The sequence below is a fragment of the Aythya marila genome (assembly GCF_965140915.1).
Source record: "Aythya marila genome assembly, chromosome: 7".
NCBI classification, from domain to species: domain Eukaryota; kingdom Metazoa; phylum Chordata; class Aves; order Anseriformes; family Anatidae; genus Aythya; species Aythya marila.
In genome coordinates this window covers 34,710,122-34,732,708 of record NC_139048.1, presented here as the reverse complement: position 1 = coordinate 34,732,708, position 22,587 = coordinate 34,710,122, and the positions used below count along the sequence as shown (strand labels likewise).

The 22,587-nt window shown below is 43.6% G+C and overlaps 1 protein-coding gene across 2 annotated transcripts in view; it reads right to left on the bottom strand.

Moving 5' to 3' along the window:
- JMJD1C (jumonji domain containing 1C) overlaps positions 1-6,834 on the bottom strand; it is a 154,451-nt gene extending 147,617 nt beyond the window's left edge. For both annotated transcript variants that reach the window (XM_082764766.1, XM_082764770.1), the window contains exon 1: positions 6,467-6,834. In XM_082764766.1, coding sequence (XP_082620892.1) covers positions 6,467-6,619 — 153 coding nt within the window. In that variant the 5' untranslated portion in view covers positions 6,620-6,834. The remainder of the gene's footprint in view (positions 1-6,466) is intronic.
- Positions 6,835-22,587: the final 15,753 nt, after the last annotated feature.

Genomic DNA, 22,587 nt, shown 5'->3' with positions numbered 1-22,587 from the left:
GCTCCAGAGCCTTTTCTCCAGCTCACGCTGCTCCTGGCCTCAGCCACTTGCCGCCGGCTGATCCCACACCACCTCCCCAGCCTCGCTACCACAGCTTGGAGGGCCAGATGGTGAGCTGAAAGGAAACTGTTCAGGGTTAAAAAATTAAGCCAGCAGTGCCACCAAGAGAAATGTCTGTGGAACCACAGTCTCCAAAACTTCTAAAAAGGTTGCCATGGGAGAGCCAAGCTAGAGGCCTTAATGTTTACCCTACATCTGCTGTGCCCAAGAAGCTCCTTACGGAGCCCGTGAATTAGCACAAAACCGCTTTCTCTCTGAGGCAACAGAGGCAACTCCCTAACCACCAGGGTAAATTCCTCCATTCCACTCAATTCTGACAAGCAGTAACAGCTGCTTAAAGAGCAAAGTTAAAAAAGAAAAACCTCAATCAATGAAAACATTCAAAAAAAAAAAGTCTAGAAAAAAAACACAGCAAAATCTCCGAGATTCTTCTGGTTCCTCCACTCTCATCCTACCTTATAACGTGAGAGTTAATGGTATATGAGAATAACACACGTCAACTAATGGCAGCAACTTCTGAGTAGGTCAACACGATGAAGGAACACGGCTTTCATTTAGCCACGAACGAAAGCATCTCCAGAAGGATTACGCACACCCACGCAGAGCAGGCCTCAGTCCCTGCCTCAAAAAGCTGGGACAGAAAGCATTCCTGCAGCAGCACTGAACGCCAGCACCCACAGCATGAAGCCCAGCAAGGAAGTCACGTTACAGCACTACGCCACGCTGTGACAGCCACCTTGTTGCCAGCTGCAGGGCACCTTCTGAAGATGGTCACCACTCACTTTCCTCCGGAGAAAGCAGAAGCAGCTTCTTCAGTCCTACTGAGAAGGAAGGTCAAGCCTGATCCCAGAAGAGCTTCAAGACCACTGGGGAAGTAAACATCTCTGCAGCTCGCCAGGAGTAAAGAAGAAAGAGCTGAGCTTATTTCTGGACACGTTTCAGAAGCACCACTTTCCCCTCCCACTACTTTCATTGCCATAAAAGCTCTGGTGTTCCCAAGCAGATTTTGAGATCTCAGCATCTGCCCAGAATGAATGGCTTTCTATGAAGTGGCTGCTCATCTCTGAGAGGCCTAACGTGACTGTGCACCGGCCTGTCAAGACTCCTCCAAAACTTCACGTGAACTGCTGGAATGAGAAAAAATGATGGAATGTGAATATGGAATGACAAACTACCTGCATGCGTGGTACATCCAAGGCAAGAGTGAATGCTTTCTAGATGGCCAACTACCTGATAAATCTCTATGAATGTCTTCTAAAAGATTTAAGTAGACGATCAAACCTTTCCCTTTCCACATCTCACTCTCTCACTCACTGCTGAACTACTGATTACTTTGAAACTATGTAGCAAATTAATAATCAAGCTGATTAATTAATCTGCCCCCAAGACTGGGACACCTCAATTCTGTTTGCAATCTTGATATTTACAAAAACCTTCCTTAAAATCCATCAGCCTATTTATTTGTTGATCTACAGGCTCAAACTTCAATTAGCACAAAAGCGAAGAGGAAGAGAAGCAGGGCACAAAGCTCTGAATCCTTGCAGTCGGTAACAGGAACGCTCCCAGGTTTGATCTTTGTGTGAAATTACGAGGAAACTGAACACCAACTGGACTAACTCTGGAAGACAGATGAGGTGACATTCACAGACACAGGATGACAAACTCAATCTCATTAGAAACAGAAAGGAAAAAGGAAGTTTTCTTTACTGCTGAGCCAAGAAGAGATCGCCCAGCTGATATGCACCGTAACTTACAAGACCCTGCTTGGCTTCAGCACTGATTCAGAACAGTAGAAACAACTGGTAATTGTCTAAATCCACATGGCTTTTTCTCCAACTCGTTTCAAACCAAATTCAGAACTAACACAAAATGCATCCTGCAACAATATCCCCGGTCTGGATGCAGAGGTGGCAGCGACACGATGAACCGTGGCAGGTTTTTAACATCATCTCCCCGAGCTGGAGTAAATAACGTGACAGGCTTCTCACCCACAACGTGCTCTTCATCTTTAACCCAGATGCTAGTACAGAAATATGTCGTGCTTTTAAATTCCACTAACCACCAACAAGCTATACACAACTACTTGAAAGCACATTGCTTTATTTACTTTATACAATAGTTTTATTGAAGATTTTTCTGCAGCCTTCAGATTATTACAAGGTTAACAAGTAAAAGCTGCTAAGCATGTAATACTAAAATAAGGAATGAAAAAAAAAATGTTCAATTTTAAACAGAATAGCTTAAATGCATTAAAAAAATATACTGTTTCACTCTAAATACTAGCTTAGTGGAAGGAAAACAGGAGAACATACAAACACCATGCTAAAAATGGCAGAAAACATAACACACAAGTGCAATTCCGTGCCTATGACAAAGCCATGCTGCATTCATGAAGTTTCAGATTGAACTCCAGGCCATTTAAAAAAAAAAAAAAATGGAGAAGAACATCTCCATGCACAGGGAAAACAAATTTAACTTCATCTTTTCATGAGAAACTCTCAGCATATGGAATACTTCTCAAAAATAACTCCTTTTAATTCAGAACTGATAAGTTTCCATTACGGGTTGTGAACTTGTGTTGTCCTGATGTGAGGGCAAGCCAGTCACACGACGCACAGCCCGCCACTATCCCCTTCCAATGGCTTCAGTAGGCAACTGGATTTTGAACAATTCCTTCTTAGCAAATTGCCAAAGACGAGATACCAAGAAAACATGGCTTATCCAAATTGTTAATGTATTTTGCCCCACTGTAGCTTATCAATTTTAATGTAAATGAAAGTGAAGCAATGGCTTCAAGCCCTGAATATCAGGGTTTTATGAAGGACGTACATACAAGATGTCTGACACAATGGGGATGATGACTTCTTGCCATAATGCAACGTTAAATGTTACCTCAGCTTATCACGAGGCTCCCAAAGTATTTAATTCTTTATTTTATCTTCCATTGTGTTGATGTCATGGCAGCAAAACTCACACATTAGGAGAAGCAAAGGCAATTAGAGATCACAACAACATAACTAATTCTTGTTAAGGGTTGCACGCCAGGTTTGCAAACCTGTGTCCATTCTCTCACACAGAGAAGCCATGGAGATGGATATACGACTAGATTCTATATGCGACTGCAAACCTTGAAAATTCAAACTCTGAACTAGTTCCAGTAAGCAAAATAATTAAACTTACTTAAATTAAAAAAAATATAAACGTATTTTATGCACAACACAGGAAAACACATGCACCATGTTCATGTCAGACCCCAGCAGTAGTGATTAACTAGGCATTTTGTAACCTGTGCCCCAGAAAGCCATTCTTACAGGACAGCAAGGAGCAGGGAGATCAAATGGCATCAACTCCACCTCTTTCCTCCTGGCTATTTCTTTATTTGTGCAGATTTATCACTGCCATCATAGCCGTATAGAGACTTTTCCAGGCAGTTAGCAGGAAGGAGAAATAAAGTTCCCAGCTACCTCTAATAACACCCACTGCTATTTGCAAACAGCAAAGTAGCTATGAAATCTCTCAATAATAATAGTGAAATATAGATAGATGGGTACACATAAATATGAGACTTCTCCCACCACGACCACCCCTCTTTAGTTTTAATAAATGCTCTCCATGCAACAGGAATGAAAGATCAGGTGGTCTACAACTTGCTCAGGATCAAGTTGAGATTCAGACCATGGAAATTATCAAGAAAACTCCTGGATTAAATTGCATCCATTGCACACGTACAGCAGGTGTTTTATCCATCTGTAAACACTACAGGATGACTAATGAAGAGGCCCGGGTCCCAGACCCCGGCACAAAGGGTCTAAGCATTCAAGAACAAGAGCAGTCATCTTCCAAAGACCAACAGTACTCCCAACCAGTACTACTTGTTCTCACTGTATTCCCCACTAGTGGTACCTCAATAGGAAAAGTGCTAAGTGCACATTTCAATAAAATAACGAGAGAAAAGACACTTTGGTATTTTCTTCCCCCCTCCCCTCTTTTTTTTTTTTTTTTTTTAATGCTAAAGAGTACGTACCAACTATGCTGCAATCACAAGCAGCATGAGGAAGCAGTTACTTAGCATACTTTCAGGGAGTTGGAGACAACTCTTCAGAAGAAGACACTGGGTAATGGACAATTCTTCTTAGTTTTACTACCAGGACAGTAATTTCAACTCGGAAAATATTCAGGAATTTATTTATAAAACTACAGCCACGAAACTAAGTACCACAACTGGAGTCTCCATTTGCCTGCTCACCAGCCGAGGAGACAGCCCAGCACTCAGGGCTGCAGCTCCTGATGTAAGGGGTTGTTCTGCTTACAGCCCATCTAACAAAGCTTGGTTTCTGATGGCTTTGCTCCTACAAAGCCCTGTGGCCACTTCACATTAATTACGTCAGTTGCCTCCATGCGTTCCTAAATCCTCCACTTGAACAAACTCTCCGTTTGCCCATAAATTCCTTCCCAAGCACTCACGCCTACCCTCACGGCTTTGTTAACCCAGCTCTTTCTCGTGCCCTTCAGCCCACCTCCACCTAGCAGCAGCTCCGTCCCCCGCGGCCCACCTACCTGGGCACAGCGCTGAGCGCAGGGCAGCATATGCCGGAGCTGTTTGAAGCTGTGCACATGCTGCCAGCCCAGCTGGAAGCCACCTTCGCTTCCAGGAGCAGCGCACGCAATGCCGTGACCTCCTTCCCTGTTTTTTTTTTGGTGGAAAAGGGCACTCGCTTCTCAGATGTCAGCTTTCACAGGCTGGGGTGAAGGTGATCTTTTTATCAGACCACTCCATGCTCTTTAATTGGTTGAAACCAACAGAGGGGTTCACACTTACTAAGAATGAAAAGCCACCGAGATGGTGTAAATGATGCTTCCTTTTGAAGCCAGGACTAAAAAAGGTAACTCAGCTCTAGTTGCTTTGCAGCCATCTCGAAAATGCCCACTGATACCTTCCTCCTCCTCCCTTCCTGCAGAGGAGGGCATCATCTGTACTTCTGCAAAGGCCACCCAGCTCAGAGGGACCAGGAATACGCAAAATTGATAAAAAAAAAAAAATCAGTTTCAACATCTTTATGCTGCACCCTGTGGGCAGCAATGGAACTGTCAAGGAGAATTACCATTTCAGCCCAGTGATGAGTAACAGAAGGGTCTGCAGCTATTCCTAGGGACAACCACCTGAAAGGAAAGCCACGAAGGCTAGGAGCGGCTGTGGTGGTACGCATGGAACCGGGCCTGGCAGAAAAACACCCCTGTTCTTCACTGCGGGCAGGGGAAGCGGGTACGGCTACCAGCAAGTATCCAACTCATGAGAGCTTCACGTTAAGCACTGCTGCAGGACAGCCCAACCACCAGAAGCTACCTGTTGTTCGCAGAAACCTTATCGCTTCTCCCTCGGTGATTTATGCCCGTTTGCGCCTTGGGGACAGAGAACAGCTGAGAGCAAAACCCAACACTGCTCTCAGTGGGAGCAGCGATCCTCCAGCAGCTCAGGACGGCCTGGGACTCATTAGACCCAGACAGCATCTCCAAAACCCTCGCAGGCTTCCGGCACCCCAAGTGGCCAGCAAGCCCCTGCAGCGTGGCGTGGCAAGGAACCCGGGCACACAAGGAGCCCAGTGCTGCACTGCACCCAGGCACTGCCCCCAGGCTCCGTGCTCGGCTCGCAGGTAGCTCGGGTCCGTCCCCAGGGCGCTGTGCCACGCGTGGGCACACCCTGAGTCATCCTGCCTGGGGAGCGTGACAGCTCTTCCTCCAGCATCCAGGGGTTGTAAGGAATGGGAATTTGAGGAGAAAAACCCCTCGGAGAGCAAAGTTGGGAGGAGAAGGGCAGGCTTACAGCAGGCAGCACACGTTGCCTGCTCAACGTAAGGGAGCCAAGCCCTGGGCGCCTGGCTCGAGCGCCCTTTCTCTCTTTATGGCAGCTCTGCTCGTGGAGTTTACAAATGACGGGTCTGACGTGTAAATGTTAGTACACAGCTCCCCAAACCTTACTCAGTGTTTCCATAACTGCGTGCAGCTCGTGGGGAAGACTCTCCCGCAGGAATAACACCCGGAGCAGGCTCTAAAAATAAGGTATTCTAGACTATTCTCACCGAGAGCCGAGGGGCGAACACACCGCATTCCACGCAGAGGGGCTACGGCTAGCGGGAAGGAAAAAAACAGCAGCACCACGTAGTAAAAATAAAAAATAAAAAAATAAAAAAGCGGCGATTCAAGTGCCACACGCGCTCTGCTGCACACAAAGCTCGGTGGCGGAATGCGGGGGTTGCCGGGCTCCCTGCAGCCCGCCCGGCCCCCAGGCCCCGCGTCCCCGGGCGTGTCCCCGCGCCGCCCCGGGGGGGCCACGTCCCGTCCCTGCCCGTCCCGTCCCGTCCCGTCCCGTGCCGTGCCGTCCCCCCCTGCCGCAGGCCCGGCCGCTTACCGCCAGCTCGGCGCTGCGCGAGTCCCGCTGCGACACGGCGCGGATGACCCCTGCCCGCCAGCGCCCGCTCTCCGCCGGCTCCTCGCCGCCGCCGCCGCCGCCGAGGCAGAGGAACCGCTTCCCCACCAGCTCCGGCCGCGTCTCCACCGCCATGGCCGCCGCCGCCGCCGCCGCGCAGGCACCGCACCAGCCGCCGCGCCGCGCCGAGCCCGCTCCCCTACGGGCCGCCCATGGCGGGGGCAGAGCGGAGCGGAGCGGAGCGGAGCGGGGCTCGTTCGCCTCAGCCGCGGGCTCGGGTCCGCGCCCCTCGGCCGGGCCGGCGCCGCGGGGCCGCTCCGCCGCCGGCCGCCTGCCACAAACAGCCGCGGGGCCGGGGCCGGGGCCGGGGGCGCGCTCCCTCCTCCTCCTCCTCCTCCTCCTCCTCCTCCCCTCGCCGCCCGCCCTCAGCGCCGCGCTGCGGCCCCGACCACTCCGCCCCCGCAGCCCACTGCCATGGCGACCGGCACCACGCGCCGTCTCCCTCCGCCAGGCAGCGCGGGGCGGGGGGCGAGCGGCCGCCGCCGCAAAGAGTCCGCGCCCGGGGCTCCCCCCCCCCCCAACGCGGGGCCCTCAGCGCTCTGCCCGCCCCGGGAGCGGCCCCCTCGGCCCCGGGCCCGGCCCGCGGCTGCCTCAGGCCCCCCCGGGCCGCCCTTCCTCCATCTTCCCCGCACGGCCCCTGCTGAGGTGCCGCAGGCCCGCGCCCCTCAGCCGCAGCCCCCTCAGAGCCCCCCCAGCCCCTGTCACGGCCCCGCTGTGCCTCCCCCCGCTCCCCTCAGCGCTGTGCTGCGCAGCCCGGCATCAGGCCGCGGTAATCCCCCACTGAACGTATTTTCCTTCGCCTTATCTCCAGGCAGAGCTTTCACAAACTTCGGCCTTTCTTTGCTGGGCCGCTTGCTTTCAATAGAGCGAGTTAATCATCTCTCAGCCAGCACCGGGGAGTAAATTTGAACAGCGCACTTGTGAAAAATAAGATTAGGAGGCAAGGGCAATAAGTCAGGAGTGCCATCTTAGCACATTCCCAGATACTGCAGAGGGACAAATAACTTCTAGTACAAGTGAAGTTAATTAACAAAGCAAAAAAACAATCAATTTGTCATCCAGCACATTTGTTCACAGCGTTGGAATAACTCGCACAACCCTTACATAAGAGCCCATAGCTGCCTGAGATCGCCTCAGCAGCAGGGTAGGGATGCACAGAGGACATCAGGTACAGATGTATAAGGTGTGCTCCTTAGGATCCGCAGGACAAACCACATCACAGCTAGACAAAAGGAGATCTTCATCCACGTTTCAAAGTAATGCTACCAGGGACCAAAAAAATGCAGTCTTGCAGAACGTGCAAAAATTATCCTTATAGACCAGTTACTCATAAGCAGTTTAAAAAAGCAGTTACAAGGACAACTAAATAAATATTAATCATATCTGAACTCTTTATAGTTTTATTAGATTCCCTCTTGTTTAGCCAAAGAGTAATTTGAGATTATTACAGAATTATACACTTAAGTAGATTACATTAGTGTGTAACAAACCATAAAATATGCCCCAAAAGCTGAGTTACATGATATAATAGACAAAGATTGGAATTTATCAGATACAACTATATTATTAAATGTCTTCTATTCATTCCAAGAATTCATCTCAAAGTGATGACACCAGCATTACACCCTAGTATAGAGCAGAATTCACCACAGGCTATTGCTCTATCATTTCAGCGGGATTTCCAGGCGATAAGAACTGTAAGACCATGTTAGGTGGATGGTTAGGCATGAATTCCCGTCACCAGCTCCCAGGTGCCGAGCAAGACGGGCAGGACCCTCGCTCAGCTCCCCAGCACACCACCAAGCACGGTGCTGCCTCTGACCAGCCTGTCACACAGCCCAGGAGAAAAAGGCTCAACAGAAGGCGTCACGGCACAGGGCCAGGGCAGCCTCCATCTCCAGCCACCCCACATCTCAAGCCCTTTTTTTTTCCAAAGTCATCAGCTTTCAACAACTTTTGTTACCCGCACATGATTCAGGAATGCCAAAGTGACCATGTTCAGGTGGATCAGTGCACAAGAGACCCATTTTCTCAGCTCCTGTTCACTTACCCATTTCCTCTCAGCTTCTTCCTCCTCTCCTCACCTCTCTGCCAGGTGCTGGAAACCACAGGAGCACAAGATGTTCAGGATGCAGATCAATCGACTCTCAGTCTCCAGCTGCAACCAAACATAAACCAGTAATGCTGTGCCTAAGCCCCAAAGATGCACAGAGACTAGCTTTTGGACAGCCAGTGCTCTATCACGCTGCAGTGGGATTTCTTTCTTCCTCAGAAGCTTTGCAGGCATCAAACCAATATATCAATCCCCCTTTCAAAGCAACACCTCCTCTATTTCCTTGCTTAGTATTATGCAATACTTGACCTGAAGATCCAAAACACCATAATCTGCAGGATTGAAAGGATTAAGGACAGTTTGAATTGATGCATCCTCTGAAGAAAATAGCATAAGGAAGCCTCCTCTCAAATTACTCTAAAAAGGCCAGAAAAATCATCATCCTTTTAGCTTAGCAGCAGCACTCAGAGCCAGGCACTTGCAGGCAACACCAAAACACAGCTGACATTTTCAGGTTTGGAGAATAGCAGGCAAAATCAAAGCAAAACGTCTAAACCCATAAATTAGGAGGAATCCTGACAAGCTCTCCCACTACCACACCTTACTGCTTCTGCAGCTTCTCACTACAAAACAGAAACTAGTTGGTAAACTCTCCTACTTCCCCAGGTCTCCACAGCTCTGGGGATCTTGGGCCACACGCCAGGTCCATGAGCCCGAGAGGCCCAGCTGTGCCCCTGTAAGCACACCCCAGATCACATTGACATTGGCTCTTGCCATTTCTGTGCAATCCCCACCCCACCTCAGGCCACCAGAACAACCCCCCCTCAGCTCACCCTCCACCCTAGCCCTTTGTAATTGAGGTGTCTGAGGCTGGACGCCAGGGTAGGGGGCTTTTCTCAGGGAGCCTACCACAGGGAAACTCTTCTGTTGTACTTGTACACGGTCCTGGTGCAGCTTTAATGCAGCAACTGATTGCTTTAGGTACCAAGACTTACAGTTAAAGCAAACAAAAAAAAAAAAAAAAAAGAAAAAAAAAGTTCAGCCATCACAACAAAAGAAAAATCACAGTGATGCTAGGGATGCCTTGCTGGGTCCATCCTTTCTCACTCAAGTCACATCTGCCCAGCATTAACCACCTGAGCCAGTCAACTTTGCCCTGCCACAAAGGGACGGGAATAGGAAGGTGGGGGAAACCAGACTGTTTTCTATCCCTTCAAGCAACAAGAAAAGCTATTTCCATGATTTCAGAATCACAGCATCTTCCATCTTTTGCTGTAATTGGAAAGATATTGATGGTGCTGTTTCTATCTTCAGCAAATGGCTTCTATAGCTATTTACCCTACTTCAGCTGGACATTTAATCACCTGAAAAGGCTATCATGCATGTAGTGTTATTAACAGTATCCTTTAAGTGGCACAGATTGCTAAATTACTTATTTATACCAAAATATTTTCAGTCCCACTTCCCTGAAACTATACACATAGGTCAGTTGCAAAATTAAGATCTTTATGAGGAGCTATTTCTAACTTTGAAGTTGAAGCATAGCACAGCCTGCGTTGGCAGTAATTGCACCTTCTGCATACAGATAAATACTACATTTAAAAATGGTTATTTCCACTTTGCAGTAAGGAAAGTTCAGCGAGGAAGGGAAAATGACTTGTCACAGTCACAACTCCTAAGCAGAACAAATGTTAGCTATACCTGAATTCAGCTATACCTGAAATTCTGTACTCTCTACTTTTAGATCTATTTTACCTTTCCTTGGAAGATAGTAAATGTCAGGTTCCTCTGAATCTGTAATTTATCAGAAACTTACCAGGTCACATTTATTGTTTCCAAAGGTTCACCACCAGGAAACCAGGAAATTAAGAATCTATACTTAGTAGCAACTTGTATTATCTGGTTTTAAAAAGTTTCCTAGCTTAAATAAAACTGTAGTCAAGATAAAAAAAAAAAAAAAAAAAAAAAGTATTCCTCAAACACCAGTCATTTCCCCTAGAAAACTAAACCTAACTTCTGGCTTATACCTATATTATTTTTATGTTCTACATAGTGTCCAAGGGCTTTTCTGAATGCATCCTACTGAAAATGCCTTCCTCGAACACGTAACAGAGTGGTGAGACAATCCTTGAGGACTTAATGGGACACAGGCTCAGTAAAAAAACATTATTTAAATGCACCGATTTAATGCATGTACAGAGAATAATGCAGAAAGTGCAGAGGTGTGTTCCTGTAAGACACGAGTCCCAGGGGATGACATCCCCAGCTCTGCCCCTAACACCCCGTGCAGTGATTCACCATGACTTACCTGGCTGACTGTCCACAGCTGCATTCAGGGCTGCTGGTTGACCACTCCTGATCTCTTCCTGTCTCTTGACCTTCTTACTCATAAAATTGATGCAAATTTACTGCCGTATTTACACGACAGGTAACTACAGCACACACACGCACACCCCATGCCTGGTATTACCTGCAGGACTTCCTCAACATCACCCTAGCTGTTGCCACAACACAAAAAGAAAGCAGATTTCAGCTTATTGCTTTTGCAAATCACTCCAACCACAAGCGTACGAGAAAACACTGCAAGTCACATGGTGCCCCTTTATCAACAATGACAACAGGAAGGTTTACAGTGAATTCGTAGTCTAGATTAATACTCAATATGCTGTGACTCCAGAATTTCTTTTTGTTCAAGTTAAGGAAGCATCTCCAAAAGAGGTCTGAATAAATTAATCTAACCTTTTATACAACCCCTTCCTCAAAAATTTGAGGACATCGTAAAACATTAACCCATCCGTAACAACCCCTTTCTTCTTGTCATCCTCAAACATGTCCTATTGTTTTACAGTTGAGCCAACAAAGCAGATCTCAAGAGTACCCCCCATCTATTTTAAATACACAGTTGACCCAGCCCAACAAAGCCACAGGAGCAGTTTCTGTTGTTGCCTTGGACTTTTGCCCTAAAGCTGCAAAGCTCTGCTCACACTTTACCCACTGCTGTGGGGGCCGGCATCCTCCCTCCAGCTAGGGGACAGCACCATCTTTAGCACTTTCTGCAGTAATTATTTAATTGCAGCCTGAGGGTAGAGCATCATTAGACCAACATAAAACTTTAGTAAGAAGCAGTCTTTTGCTCCCAATACAACCAATAGAGACAAAAAACAGGGCGGGAAGAATAGAGATAACAAAGTTGTCAGTCTGCACTTTTCCCTGAATACCTACAGGCTTAATTCCTAAGGTGAAACTTCCTGCTTTGGTCCCGCTTTGTCCTGAATCAGTGAGGCTGGATCATCCAACCTTTGAATTTTGAATGACCTTTTGAATTTGCTTGGAGGGAAATTTTCAGGGGTTGGAAATGTTTTCATTTGCTTCAAGACAGAGATCTAGGTACTACTGTTTCGTAGCTGGCTTAATGTATGCCAGTGGAGATGGAAGCGTTCAGAGCAAGGACAGGCTGCAGCAGTGTAAAATTTGTGTGGCTACTCTGTGGCCATCTCAGTGATGTTAGGTTTCCAGGCAAGTTTCTTTCCTACCTTTCAACGAGCTTCTGCTGCCAGCTTGAGGCTTTGGTAGTTCTTAGACACAGACTGAACTTTAGGCACAGCACAGAAGGCATTCAGGTCTGTCAGCCCCTAACAGAGCTCTCCTACAATGTTCTCCTGGGACAATGCATGCTATAATACCCAGAAGGAAGTATAAGAACAAATTATTTTTAGCTGAGGGGATCTACCCACAGAAGTCCAGAAGAGTTGCAGCATATTCAGAGCCTGAGCAGCTTCAGCAATAGCAATGCACCAACATTCCTTCTGAAAAGGCCTTCCTTTCACCCAACTGCCCCCAGGCACAATGCTCATTTCTTCTGTTGATTGCTCACACACCAAACCTGAAACCAATCACACTTAAAAATGAATAGATTGACTTCTCAGAAACCTTTAACTTAAGGAGAGTTTCTGCCTATACAAACCTGAGCTGTTTAAGAACTATGAAGTGTTTCACTGCTACTAACAGTGGATTAGGTAGCAGTATAGCTAGCTATGTGGAAATACTATTTTTCCTCACCAACTCCTAAAGCACCAACTTTGCGTTATCTAGAATGTATTTTTTTATTTTTAAATAATACTAAACTTTTTTTATTATTATCTCTGTATTTTTACAATGAGTAGATTTCTAATGTTAGCAGATGGACAACAATAAAAATACATGAAGACAAGTATTATTTCTACATGGTAAACTGTCATATCGGTTTTAAGATATATCAGTGACTCAAACAGTATTGGAGAACTGAATTCTACAATGAGTGAAAGATGTTTACGTACATCACTTTATAAGTAGATACTATAGTTGCCACTAAAATAACTGTGCAGGTACTCTTTGAATTAATTAGGAGGTGGATCAGGTCTCTTCTCCTTGCTAGAGATCACTGGTACATGGTGTTAGACCCTGACTAATAAAGGCAATGTAGGAAAGTAAGCAACTAGAACCTTCTGTTCCAACTGCTTGAATTTGTAAGGTCTTAAGAGCACTTTCAACACCTCTAACTTAAGGGGACAAAGCTTTATAACCTGATTAGCAGTCTATGTAAATCGCTGAATGTTTGTCCTAAAACTTCTCATGCACACTAATAAAAAAAAATCATTAGTAAGGATTGTACTGTTGTTCTTATACAAGTAACTCCCTGTCTACTGATTTTTCTTCTGGTTCATACGCATATTTCTGGGGGGTTGATGCTTGGAAGAAGGCCCTTTTGCTCACAGCTGCTTTAGGTTGAAATTGTTCTGCTGTTGTTATTACCCTGGTAAAACTAAAGCAGGTAACAGTTATAGCAAGGAAATGGCTTTGTATACTACGACACAATAAAAAGCTCATGAGAAGTTTGTGGGGCTGGCAAAGGTCTAAATCTGAGATGAAAAATAGCTGAGTTTAGCTATTGGTTATTATGTACTAACTAGGGAAAATTACCCGAACTTACTACTTATGGCTACTTTCTCTGGTGGGGGGGGGGGGAAGAGAGGGAACAAAAATAGCTGGGTCTTTCTGAAATCAAGGTAGAAAGAGAAGTTAATAGGAAACCATTTAAAAAAAAAAAAAAGAGTTCCTTTAACACCTTTTTTTTTTTTTTTTAGGCTCTGTCCTATCACTCCTCCTCAACTTCTTTGTTCTGTTTGTTTTTAGCATCATTCTCTTACTACTTTGTTATACAAATCCATTTGCATTTTCTTAACGTAACTGTAGTGCTGTTGATATATCATAATCTATGTGTCATTACAAGAGGATTGGTTGATATCAGGTTTGTCCAAGCCAGTAACTATCACATCTGGTAACTACCCTTTTAACAAACCCCTCTGACTGCTTTTTTTCATCATGAGACGATGCCTCTTCTTTCTTCCTGCCAGCAAACTGGCTCTAAATTGCATTAAAATTGATACAAGGGTTTCTTTCTTATATTCCAACTACCTGTCTTGTTAAATTTCTGTGTCAGAAAAGGCAACAAATTAGGGCTATGTTCTAGAGTTCAGTAATAGCCATTATTTAACAATGCTTACCTCTTTGACAAGGATACTCTTAATATTTCATAGTGTACAGGATGCAGCCAAATTGATGTTACTGATTCCATGCTGATTAAGCAACAGCGTTTCCTTATTTTTCCCCCTGGTACTGTTATCCAAATTAAAACCATCACAAATTTTCTACGGAGCCAGTAACTCCTTCAATTCATTTGCTGTTATTAGGAGTGTTCCAGGGTCTGTCTGTCACATTTGTTCAGGCTATACTTAAAACCAGCCCTGGAAAGGGAATTGATTTAAGGCTGTCCTTACTGCAAGAAGAGTAATGAAACATTACTTCTTCTAACGACAGCCTGAAAAGGTGCAGACCTACATGAGCTGAGAGATGAGGAAGGACTTGCCTGTCGTCTTGGACTAAAGAGCAGAAGATTGTGTTTGTTTGTTGCAGTGTCATTTAACTGAATAAAGAGATTGCCTCGGGGTTACAGACTAGATGATACTGGAAAGGACCTCTGGAGACCGTCTAGTCTGCCCCCCCTGCTCAGAGCAGGATCACCCACAGCAGAGGTTGCTCAGAAACTTGTCCAGTCAGGCTTTGAATGTCTCCAAGACTGGAGACTTCACAGCCTCTCTGGGCAACCTGTTCCAGTGTTCAACTGCTCACACAGTGGGACTTGTCTTATGTTGAGATGGGTTTTCCTGTATTTCAGTTTCAGCAACTACTGCTATTTATATAAATATCTTCAGGTCCACATTATACAGTCATTGATGCTGTGGTGTTGGAGACACCCAGTGCTCTGTCCACATCACCACCCTGAGTTACATGTATATTCCATGTCTTCCCAGCCCAGAAATGCTACCTGCTTGCTACACCTATCCTTGCTGCCACTCTGCTAGTCTCTTATGCTTCCTTAGTCCTAGTGACTCTCTAGACTAGAATCAGTCTGTTTCATGGTCTGGTTGGTCAAAGTTCAGCCAGCAAATATCTCTTCAGCAAACTAGCTCTGTGGATGCAGGAATAAAACAGGCAGTTATTTCTCTCCCTCAGGTAAACCTTAACTGTAAAGGTCAACAACTTATAAAAGCATCTGATATGTTGCTGAAGCATCAACTGACAGTAAACATGACTGAATTGGGAAAAACCTTGTTGGATAGAAGGATTAGTGGAGAAAGAATTTACTCAGACCTCAGCAGTTGCAGGTATCTGCCTTGCTGTTTTACTCCCACAGTAAATGATGTGGGATCACATTCTTTGTATGTTTTTTTTTTTTTTTTTTTTTTTTTCCTGTTGTGTGTGACTTCTGGACCTGAAATTTCTACTCGCTTTCAGAAATGGGTCTTCTCAAATTTCTATCTATACAAGCACTTATTTGGTTCCGTCCTGTGATATCTTATAGAATGCCAAGCAGGAATCCAAAGGAACATTCTGCTCTAGGGTGTGTAGATTCTAATAGTCAAAAATTTTCTCAACACAATGTCTGCTGAAGAAACTTTAGCAAGGTGTGTGCAGGTGGCTGCGTGCAGGGCACAACCATGTGCAGGAGACCTCCCTCCCTTCAGTCTTCAGTGAGTGAACTGAAGGTGGGTTTGCTGCCAGTATCAAGCCCTAAATCTCAGAACCTGACTCCACCCTGAGGTCTGGAGTACTGTACTACTGATTCACCTCGACAACTTCTATATTTAGAATCTGATCATGCTTCAGCAGTAATAGGCCAAAACCAAGTAAGCCCTACTATTAAAAATAGCTGAAGGGAGGAAGGGGGAAAAAGGAAGAATAGCAAGTGGAAAAATCAATCTTGTGTCCTGGTTTGTCTCATTTTTTTTCTTCCTTCTTCCTCTTAATCACAATGCAATTTCCACAAAACTTTGCTCTGGTATTATTGAGTTGTAGCAGTAATTAATGGGAACATTCTTCCGTATGACCACATCTAAAGAGGGCTCCAAATTATGAAACGTTGGGTTGTGATCTTAACTGCAATGAGAGAACACTTCCCTGGCACAAGCTGGCCTGTATAGAAAAGCTCTATATGCAACTTGGACTTCAGGAAATGCTTAGAAGTCAGTTCTGCTGGCATTGTAATTCCAGTGAAGCTATTTACCTGAACCAGAACGTACATGACTGAACTGAGCCTGGCTTGAGATGATTCAGAAAGGTAAAGGTCTGAGGAAGGTGGTGAGCCAGCTGGTGTGGCTACCCTGATGTCCTGGATTGGGAAGTGATATCCCTTTGTAGGACGAAGCCTCAAACAGCTCTTATTAAATCTGTAATTTGAGACTCCCTAATGCAATGCAAAACCACTGCCTTTTTTTCTTCTGAAATTACTGACAACAGAAGGACAAAATGCAAGTTCAAGGAAATGGTTATAACAAAGCACCTTGTGTAGGCCTCAGAGCCTCATGCCATTTCCCATTTTCTCATGTTTTATTCTGCTTTGAACCCTGTGCATAAGTTATATCCCAGCAATTCAATACCGTTTCTTGTTGTTTACATGAACTTCGTTATAAAAAATGAGGCTGAAAGCACACACTGGTAATTCCTAGTCCAACTGAAAACTGAAGTTGTTAATATAAGAGATTTTTAGTGGTGTTTGCAGTTGCAGTGCAACTCATCTGCAGGGAAATAAAGTAAAATATTAGCATCTTTTGATTTTTGTGAAAAGCAGCAGAACTTGTTCAGTGACAAGGCTCATGGAGCTTGGTACTTGTTTTTTATCTGAGAACCAAGTGGGTCAACCACTTAATCAAATTCAATGGCCACTCAGAGCCATAGAGGTGATTTCATGTTTCTTCATTCAGCTCATCAACACACTTGATTGTTGGACATCAATCGTTTGTGCAGACAGTGCTCCTAAATACTTCAGAGATCAGCTGATGAGGTTCCTGATTTTTGGGTTGCACTCTGAGATGTGTAATTGTTTTCCTGCATGCTATTTGTCTTAATATATCTTGGTGAATTGTTCTACAGAACTGGGAGAGAGGATGGAAGAAAAAAAAAAAAAAAACGTGGGAAGAACTGTATCCACACAGCAATAGGGTAAAAATGAAACCATAACAAACCAGCTTCTGATTCTCATTTTGGACTTGTGGGACTGTGACTTTTGGTGTCAGTTGTCACTAACTGGCAGTTCTTTCTAGCAGCTTCTGGGAGAAAATCGGTATACAAAAAAGGGTGAACCTCTGTGGTAAGAAGTTGTGCTTTGTCTAGACAGAGCTTCCTTGACATAATCTAGGTAATTGCTCCCTAGCCTCTTGCAGGCTACCAGCATTGAGCAGCTAAAGCAGCAGAGTATTTATGCCTGTTAAACCAGAATTTCTGCCTATTGTTTTTCCTGCCTTCATCACTTTCCACTGCTATAGTCCAGCTATGTTATACCAGGACATTAAACACTCAGCATCCAGAATGTCTAGACAGGCTGAAAGACTGTCTGTGCTCCATTTTTCACGGAGGAACTACAGTCAACTTTCCTAAGAACTAAAAGGCTATTTGGAAAGAGAAGGTGGCAAAGTTCCTAGCACAAGACACATATTCTAGCTGCCTTCTGAAGCAAGTAATACAGTCTGGTATGGATTTCCAGCAATGCATAAAATTCCTGCGTGAGCCTCCCTCTGCTCCCCAGGCAGGCTTCAAACCTTGGACAATTACTGCTAATGTCTTAAACAGCTTGCAGTTGTATTCTAAGCACACAAGATTGTACAAAAACTTGCCATGTTAGCTGGTAATGTAATATTAAAATAACAGAGAAAAGAACTAAAAGGTGGCTTCCATGCCGCTGAGGATGGTAAAGCAGAAATAAATTATTTCCATGTCAAGAATGGGACCTGTGAAAGAAAGATATATTTTCGTGTGCACGATCTGCAATGCTGCACAAGAAAACAAACAAAGTTTCTTTCCATATGGCCTCTGTTTTCTTCAGTGATAGCCTCAGTCCCTCTCCATAGAAGAAGTAAATACTTGTTCCCTGTGAGGTAGAAGTGAATGCTGACCCTCCAATTTTTGTAAACAGAAATTTGGACACAGTATAAGGGCAGATGATCCTGTTGCTGTTAACCTACCTGCACTCTGTGTGTGATTGTGGTATATATGCAAAAAAAAAAAGCTTTGATTGCAGACTGTCATGGAGGTGAGCCCTCTAAGGAGAGAGATGACCAATGAAGCCTTGAAATGAACAGGCAAAGTACTGAGAAGCAGTACACAAGAAAGATGCCTGGATCATAAAGGAGAAAAAAAAAAAAAGGAGCACCCAAAATGACAAAGTGATAAAATTGATAATATATTGTTACATCTATTAATGAGGGGTAAAAGGTGGGTGGTAGAACTGTCATTCAAAGTCATATGGAATCGACAGAAATCGAGTCACTGTGTCAGTATATGGAAGTGCAGTGGGGGGAAAAAGTGAATAGAGCTAGAAATCTACCACAAAGCATTTAGGAACTAGAGGAAAAAAAAAAAAAAACTGTTTAAAGATGCTTGCAGTTTACCTCATCGGAAAATTGAAAGGTGACTTAAGCATGCATAAATCATTGTGGAGAGATAATGGGTGCAAAAGCGCTCTTTAATCTATCACTTAGGGCATAGCAAGAACCCATAACTAGAAAAGACAGGCAAATTCCAAGTCTAAAAGCATGCTCCTAGTTTCCTCTAAGGGAAAAACAATTTACTGATAAAACACTGTGTTCTGATGCCTCAAATCAATATCCTTTGTCTGCAATAACTCTTCAGGAAAACAAAGGTGATCTGACTCAAAACATAAATAAAGGGTTTCTGCGTCTTTGAAGTCAGATTAAATGATTTGATACTCACTTCCAGTTTTAAGATTTGTAGAAAGATCTTTACCCAATTTAGGATAGAACACAGAAGAAAATCCTTGGAACAAAAGGAACTTCAGAAATGAAGAGACAGAAGCACTGCTCCATCAAAAATCAGGATACTGCGTAATGAAATGGCTTCCTTAAATGCATTTGGTGGTCAGTAGTTTTGATTAGACCTCGTTATGAAAAACAGGGCAGACATATGTCAGCTGGTTGAAGAGTAACTTTCAGTTGTACATAGGCTCACAGAGGTGTTCCGTGTGAGTAACTCTCCTAGCTAGTTTTAAAGTTGCTGCAAAAGGAAAATAATCTTTGTTCTATATTTGTGGAAGACAGGATAAAAAGTTATGAATATTCCTTGAGTCAGCTTAACTTTCATACTAAACCTTTCCAGCATGGTAATGACTAGTAAATACAGCCTAGAAAAGGTATGTAATCTGTTGCTTCTACAGATATCTACTCAAATGGCATGGAATGATCCTGGTTGTGTTATTCATCAGATATCCTTTCTGGTTCTGGGACGCTTCCCCCCCGCCTCGTTCGGGCTGATGGCCATGGGTTGGTGCACCGCTTAGCTGGAGGCTATGACTTTCTGCAAATGGATATTGTGCTGAACAAGGTTCTAAATGTTGCCAAAGAATGTATATCTCATCTTCATTTAAAGTAAAATCTATCAGCTAGTTCAAAAGGCAAACATTGTTCCTTGATAAAATGCAGCTGGTGTGCATATGAGCTTAGTCAGCAGACTATAAAATAGCATAAGCATAAGCATAGCGATCAGAAACATCAAAAGCAGAAAGTGTATTTAAAAAAAAAATTCTCCAACATATTGCTATAATTATTAAATTTGATGCATCACAAGTAACAGTGGAATATAGATGCTGAGATGATATTACCCAGACAGGAAGGAATAATGTGGCTTTGGTCTATGTCTCAGTATGCAGATTTCAAAACACAAAGAGAAGGCGGATCATCAGATACCAGGGTATGTGTATCCCATTTTTTAAAATGGGTTTGCTCTCATGAGAGGCATATATTTACTACAACATTCAGCTGCAGCTTTTGAACAAGTTGCTGTCTTTAATATCACTCTATATGGAGACAGAGGGAAAATAATTTATGCTAATCTGTTTTGCGGACAACCCTATTGAGATGTACTTGTATATAACCCTGGTGTGTGGTTACTCTTTACCTAATGAGCAATGTCTGCAGGTCTATGTGCAATGCATGTCAAAATCCTTTCTTTCTATAGCTTATCAATACTGAAGTAGGGGAGTAATAGGCATAGCAGCCTCTTGCTTTGTAAGGGTCTCTCAGGTGCTCCTGGCAATCTGGAAATGAGCTCCTCCCTGTTGCCTCTGCTCGCCCTTGCAGGGCTGCATCTCACGTGGTTTAAACTCCAAATGGAAGCAATAAGGTAGGATGGACATATGACTGCTGCCAGAAATACAAGTCTCAAATGGAACTGTTCTGAACTTTCCCCTTCCTTTTTAGATCACATTTCCCTCAAGAAAAAAAAAAAATCTAAGGGGTGCTCTTATGTTTCTGCTGGGAAACAAGGAACTGGACGTATTTAACCCATTGCAACCATCATAGCAACTGGTCTTTGAAAACTGATACAATTAATCAACAGTTGTATGATATGCCTTTTAACAGCACAGTAAATTAGTTGTGCTGAAAAAAAAAGTACACAGAGGACATCTAATATTTGTTATTGTATACTCAGACCAGATTCTACCTGAATTGCCTGATTATATTCTATTGTGCTGCACTCAAAACTGTCTCATATTGGAATGATGGAAGTGATTTAGCTTTTTATTGACAGGAGGGCTGTTTTGGTGGATGAAGAGTGCTAGTTATACCCCTCTGCATTCTTGTGGGGTGGGAGGAGGAGAGTGGAGAATCTCTGGGTCTGTTCTTGCATTTACTAACTTCCCTCTGCTTGAAAACAATTCCCAGTAGTATGCAGTTAGGTCATCCCATAACTTCAGTTTGATGCTTTTTTTTTTTTTTATTAACTCCAACTTCTGTATTGCTTAAAATTCAATACTAGTTCAAATTGTCAGCATCCCAAAATTCAGAAAAGTGAGGGGAAAAAAAAAAAAAAGAGACCATAAATTTACCGATATCCTGTACCTGTTGTTGTTTGAACTTTCAGATTTTGCATTTGCAGGTATATCTGCAAATATCAGGGGAAGAACTTTACTCATGAATACTGAGGCAAGAGCTTTAAAAGGAATGTCAGATGGTGAAAGATAAAATAAAACTGAGACAACAACAGTGGTTAAACCTACCAGATTAAAAAAATATGCAGAAATGCATCTCAAATTTTTTTTACTCCATATTTAGATGTTTCTCTTTCCTCATTCGGAATATTAATAAATTTTCCATTAAATAGATTTCAGATTAAAATGTATTTCTGCATATAAACTTACAGTCTCTTGGTACATTGTATATGCCTGTATTACACAAGTCCTTTAAGAGACAGCTGTGTTTGATACCAACTAGCTTTGCTATGTTCCACTGCTGTGCTGTGAGGATGTAACATATGTAAGCAAGAAGAGCCACATCCAGAATCTTTTGCAAGAGCTTCAGATGCTTTGATTTCATTAAATGCCCCTACTATTGCCCAATGGTTGCTCTTGGAGATGAAATCCCATTAAGGTAGTAGGACTACTTGGTCTGTGATCACAGCCAACCTTAGCTGTTTGTTTCATATATGGGAAAAATACATGGGAGTTAAATATTCGAAGGTGGTACAAACCACAACCATGTTTTCATTATTAATCAGTTATGAAAAACACATCAGCCTAGAGTATTGTAAGAAAAAAAATCATCTGTATGTCCATTTTATATTCTGTTGTTTTAACAAATGGTATAATCTGTTGCATATTCTGACTCCAAAATAACAAATTTCTCTAGTATGATTCAATGATTGTGACAAGTAGGGCTTATCTTTTTGTTTGGGCCTTGAATGAAAATTTCAAATAGTTCGGTATTTGAGACTTACTTAGAACCTGTTTATGTAAAACAATGAAGGTTATAAAAAAGAAAAAAGCACTGCAATTAACATACGTGTGGTTTGGAAGCTGCAAGGAAATGGTGTCTCTTCAGGGAGCTTATCCTCGCAGTGCAGAGACTGAACCCCATGAACTCCTTGGTCTGCAAACCAGTTTGTGTCTTCCTAAACGTTGCCCAATTCCTGTTTTCACAGCTGCAATGCCAGAAAAAAATGTTTGTTTACCTCTAAAAGAGGTGAAAGTTAAACACCATTTGTATACATACATTGTATTACACAGAAGTGGCTCAAAAAAATTGAGGGCAGCTGACCTTTACCAGTGATTTTCCAAACACTGTTATAACTATTTAAAGCGACTTCTAGCTATATTAAGTGGCTTTTGTGGGGGACTTAAAAATATCCTATAATGAGATAGCTGTAAGTCTTTTGCTTACATAAAAATAGACATATGGGTAAGACATCCCAGGTTTGAACGAGTACATGGCATGGTTTTAATTTGCTTTACCACTCCCTGTGTTTCTGCAGTGCAGGAGCATGGATTATCATTCTGTACAAAGTGGAAAACGAGGAAGTCCATGTGGTATCCTCATGCTTGTCTGCTGGGGGCCAGGCAAACATCACCAAGTTTGTTGCACTGAGTTAAGTCTCAAAATGTTCT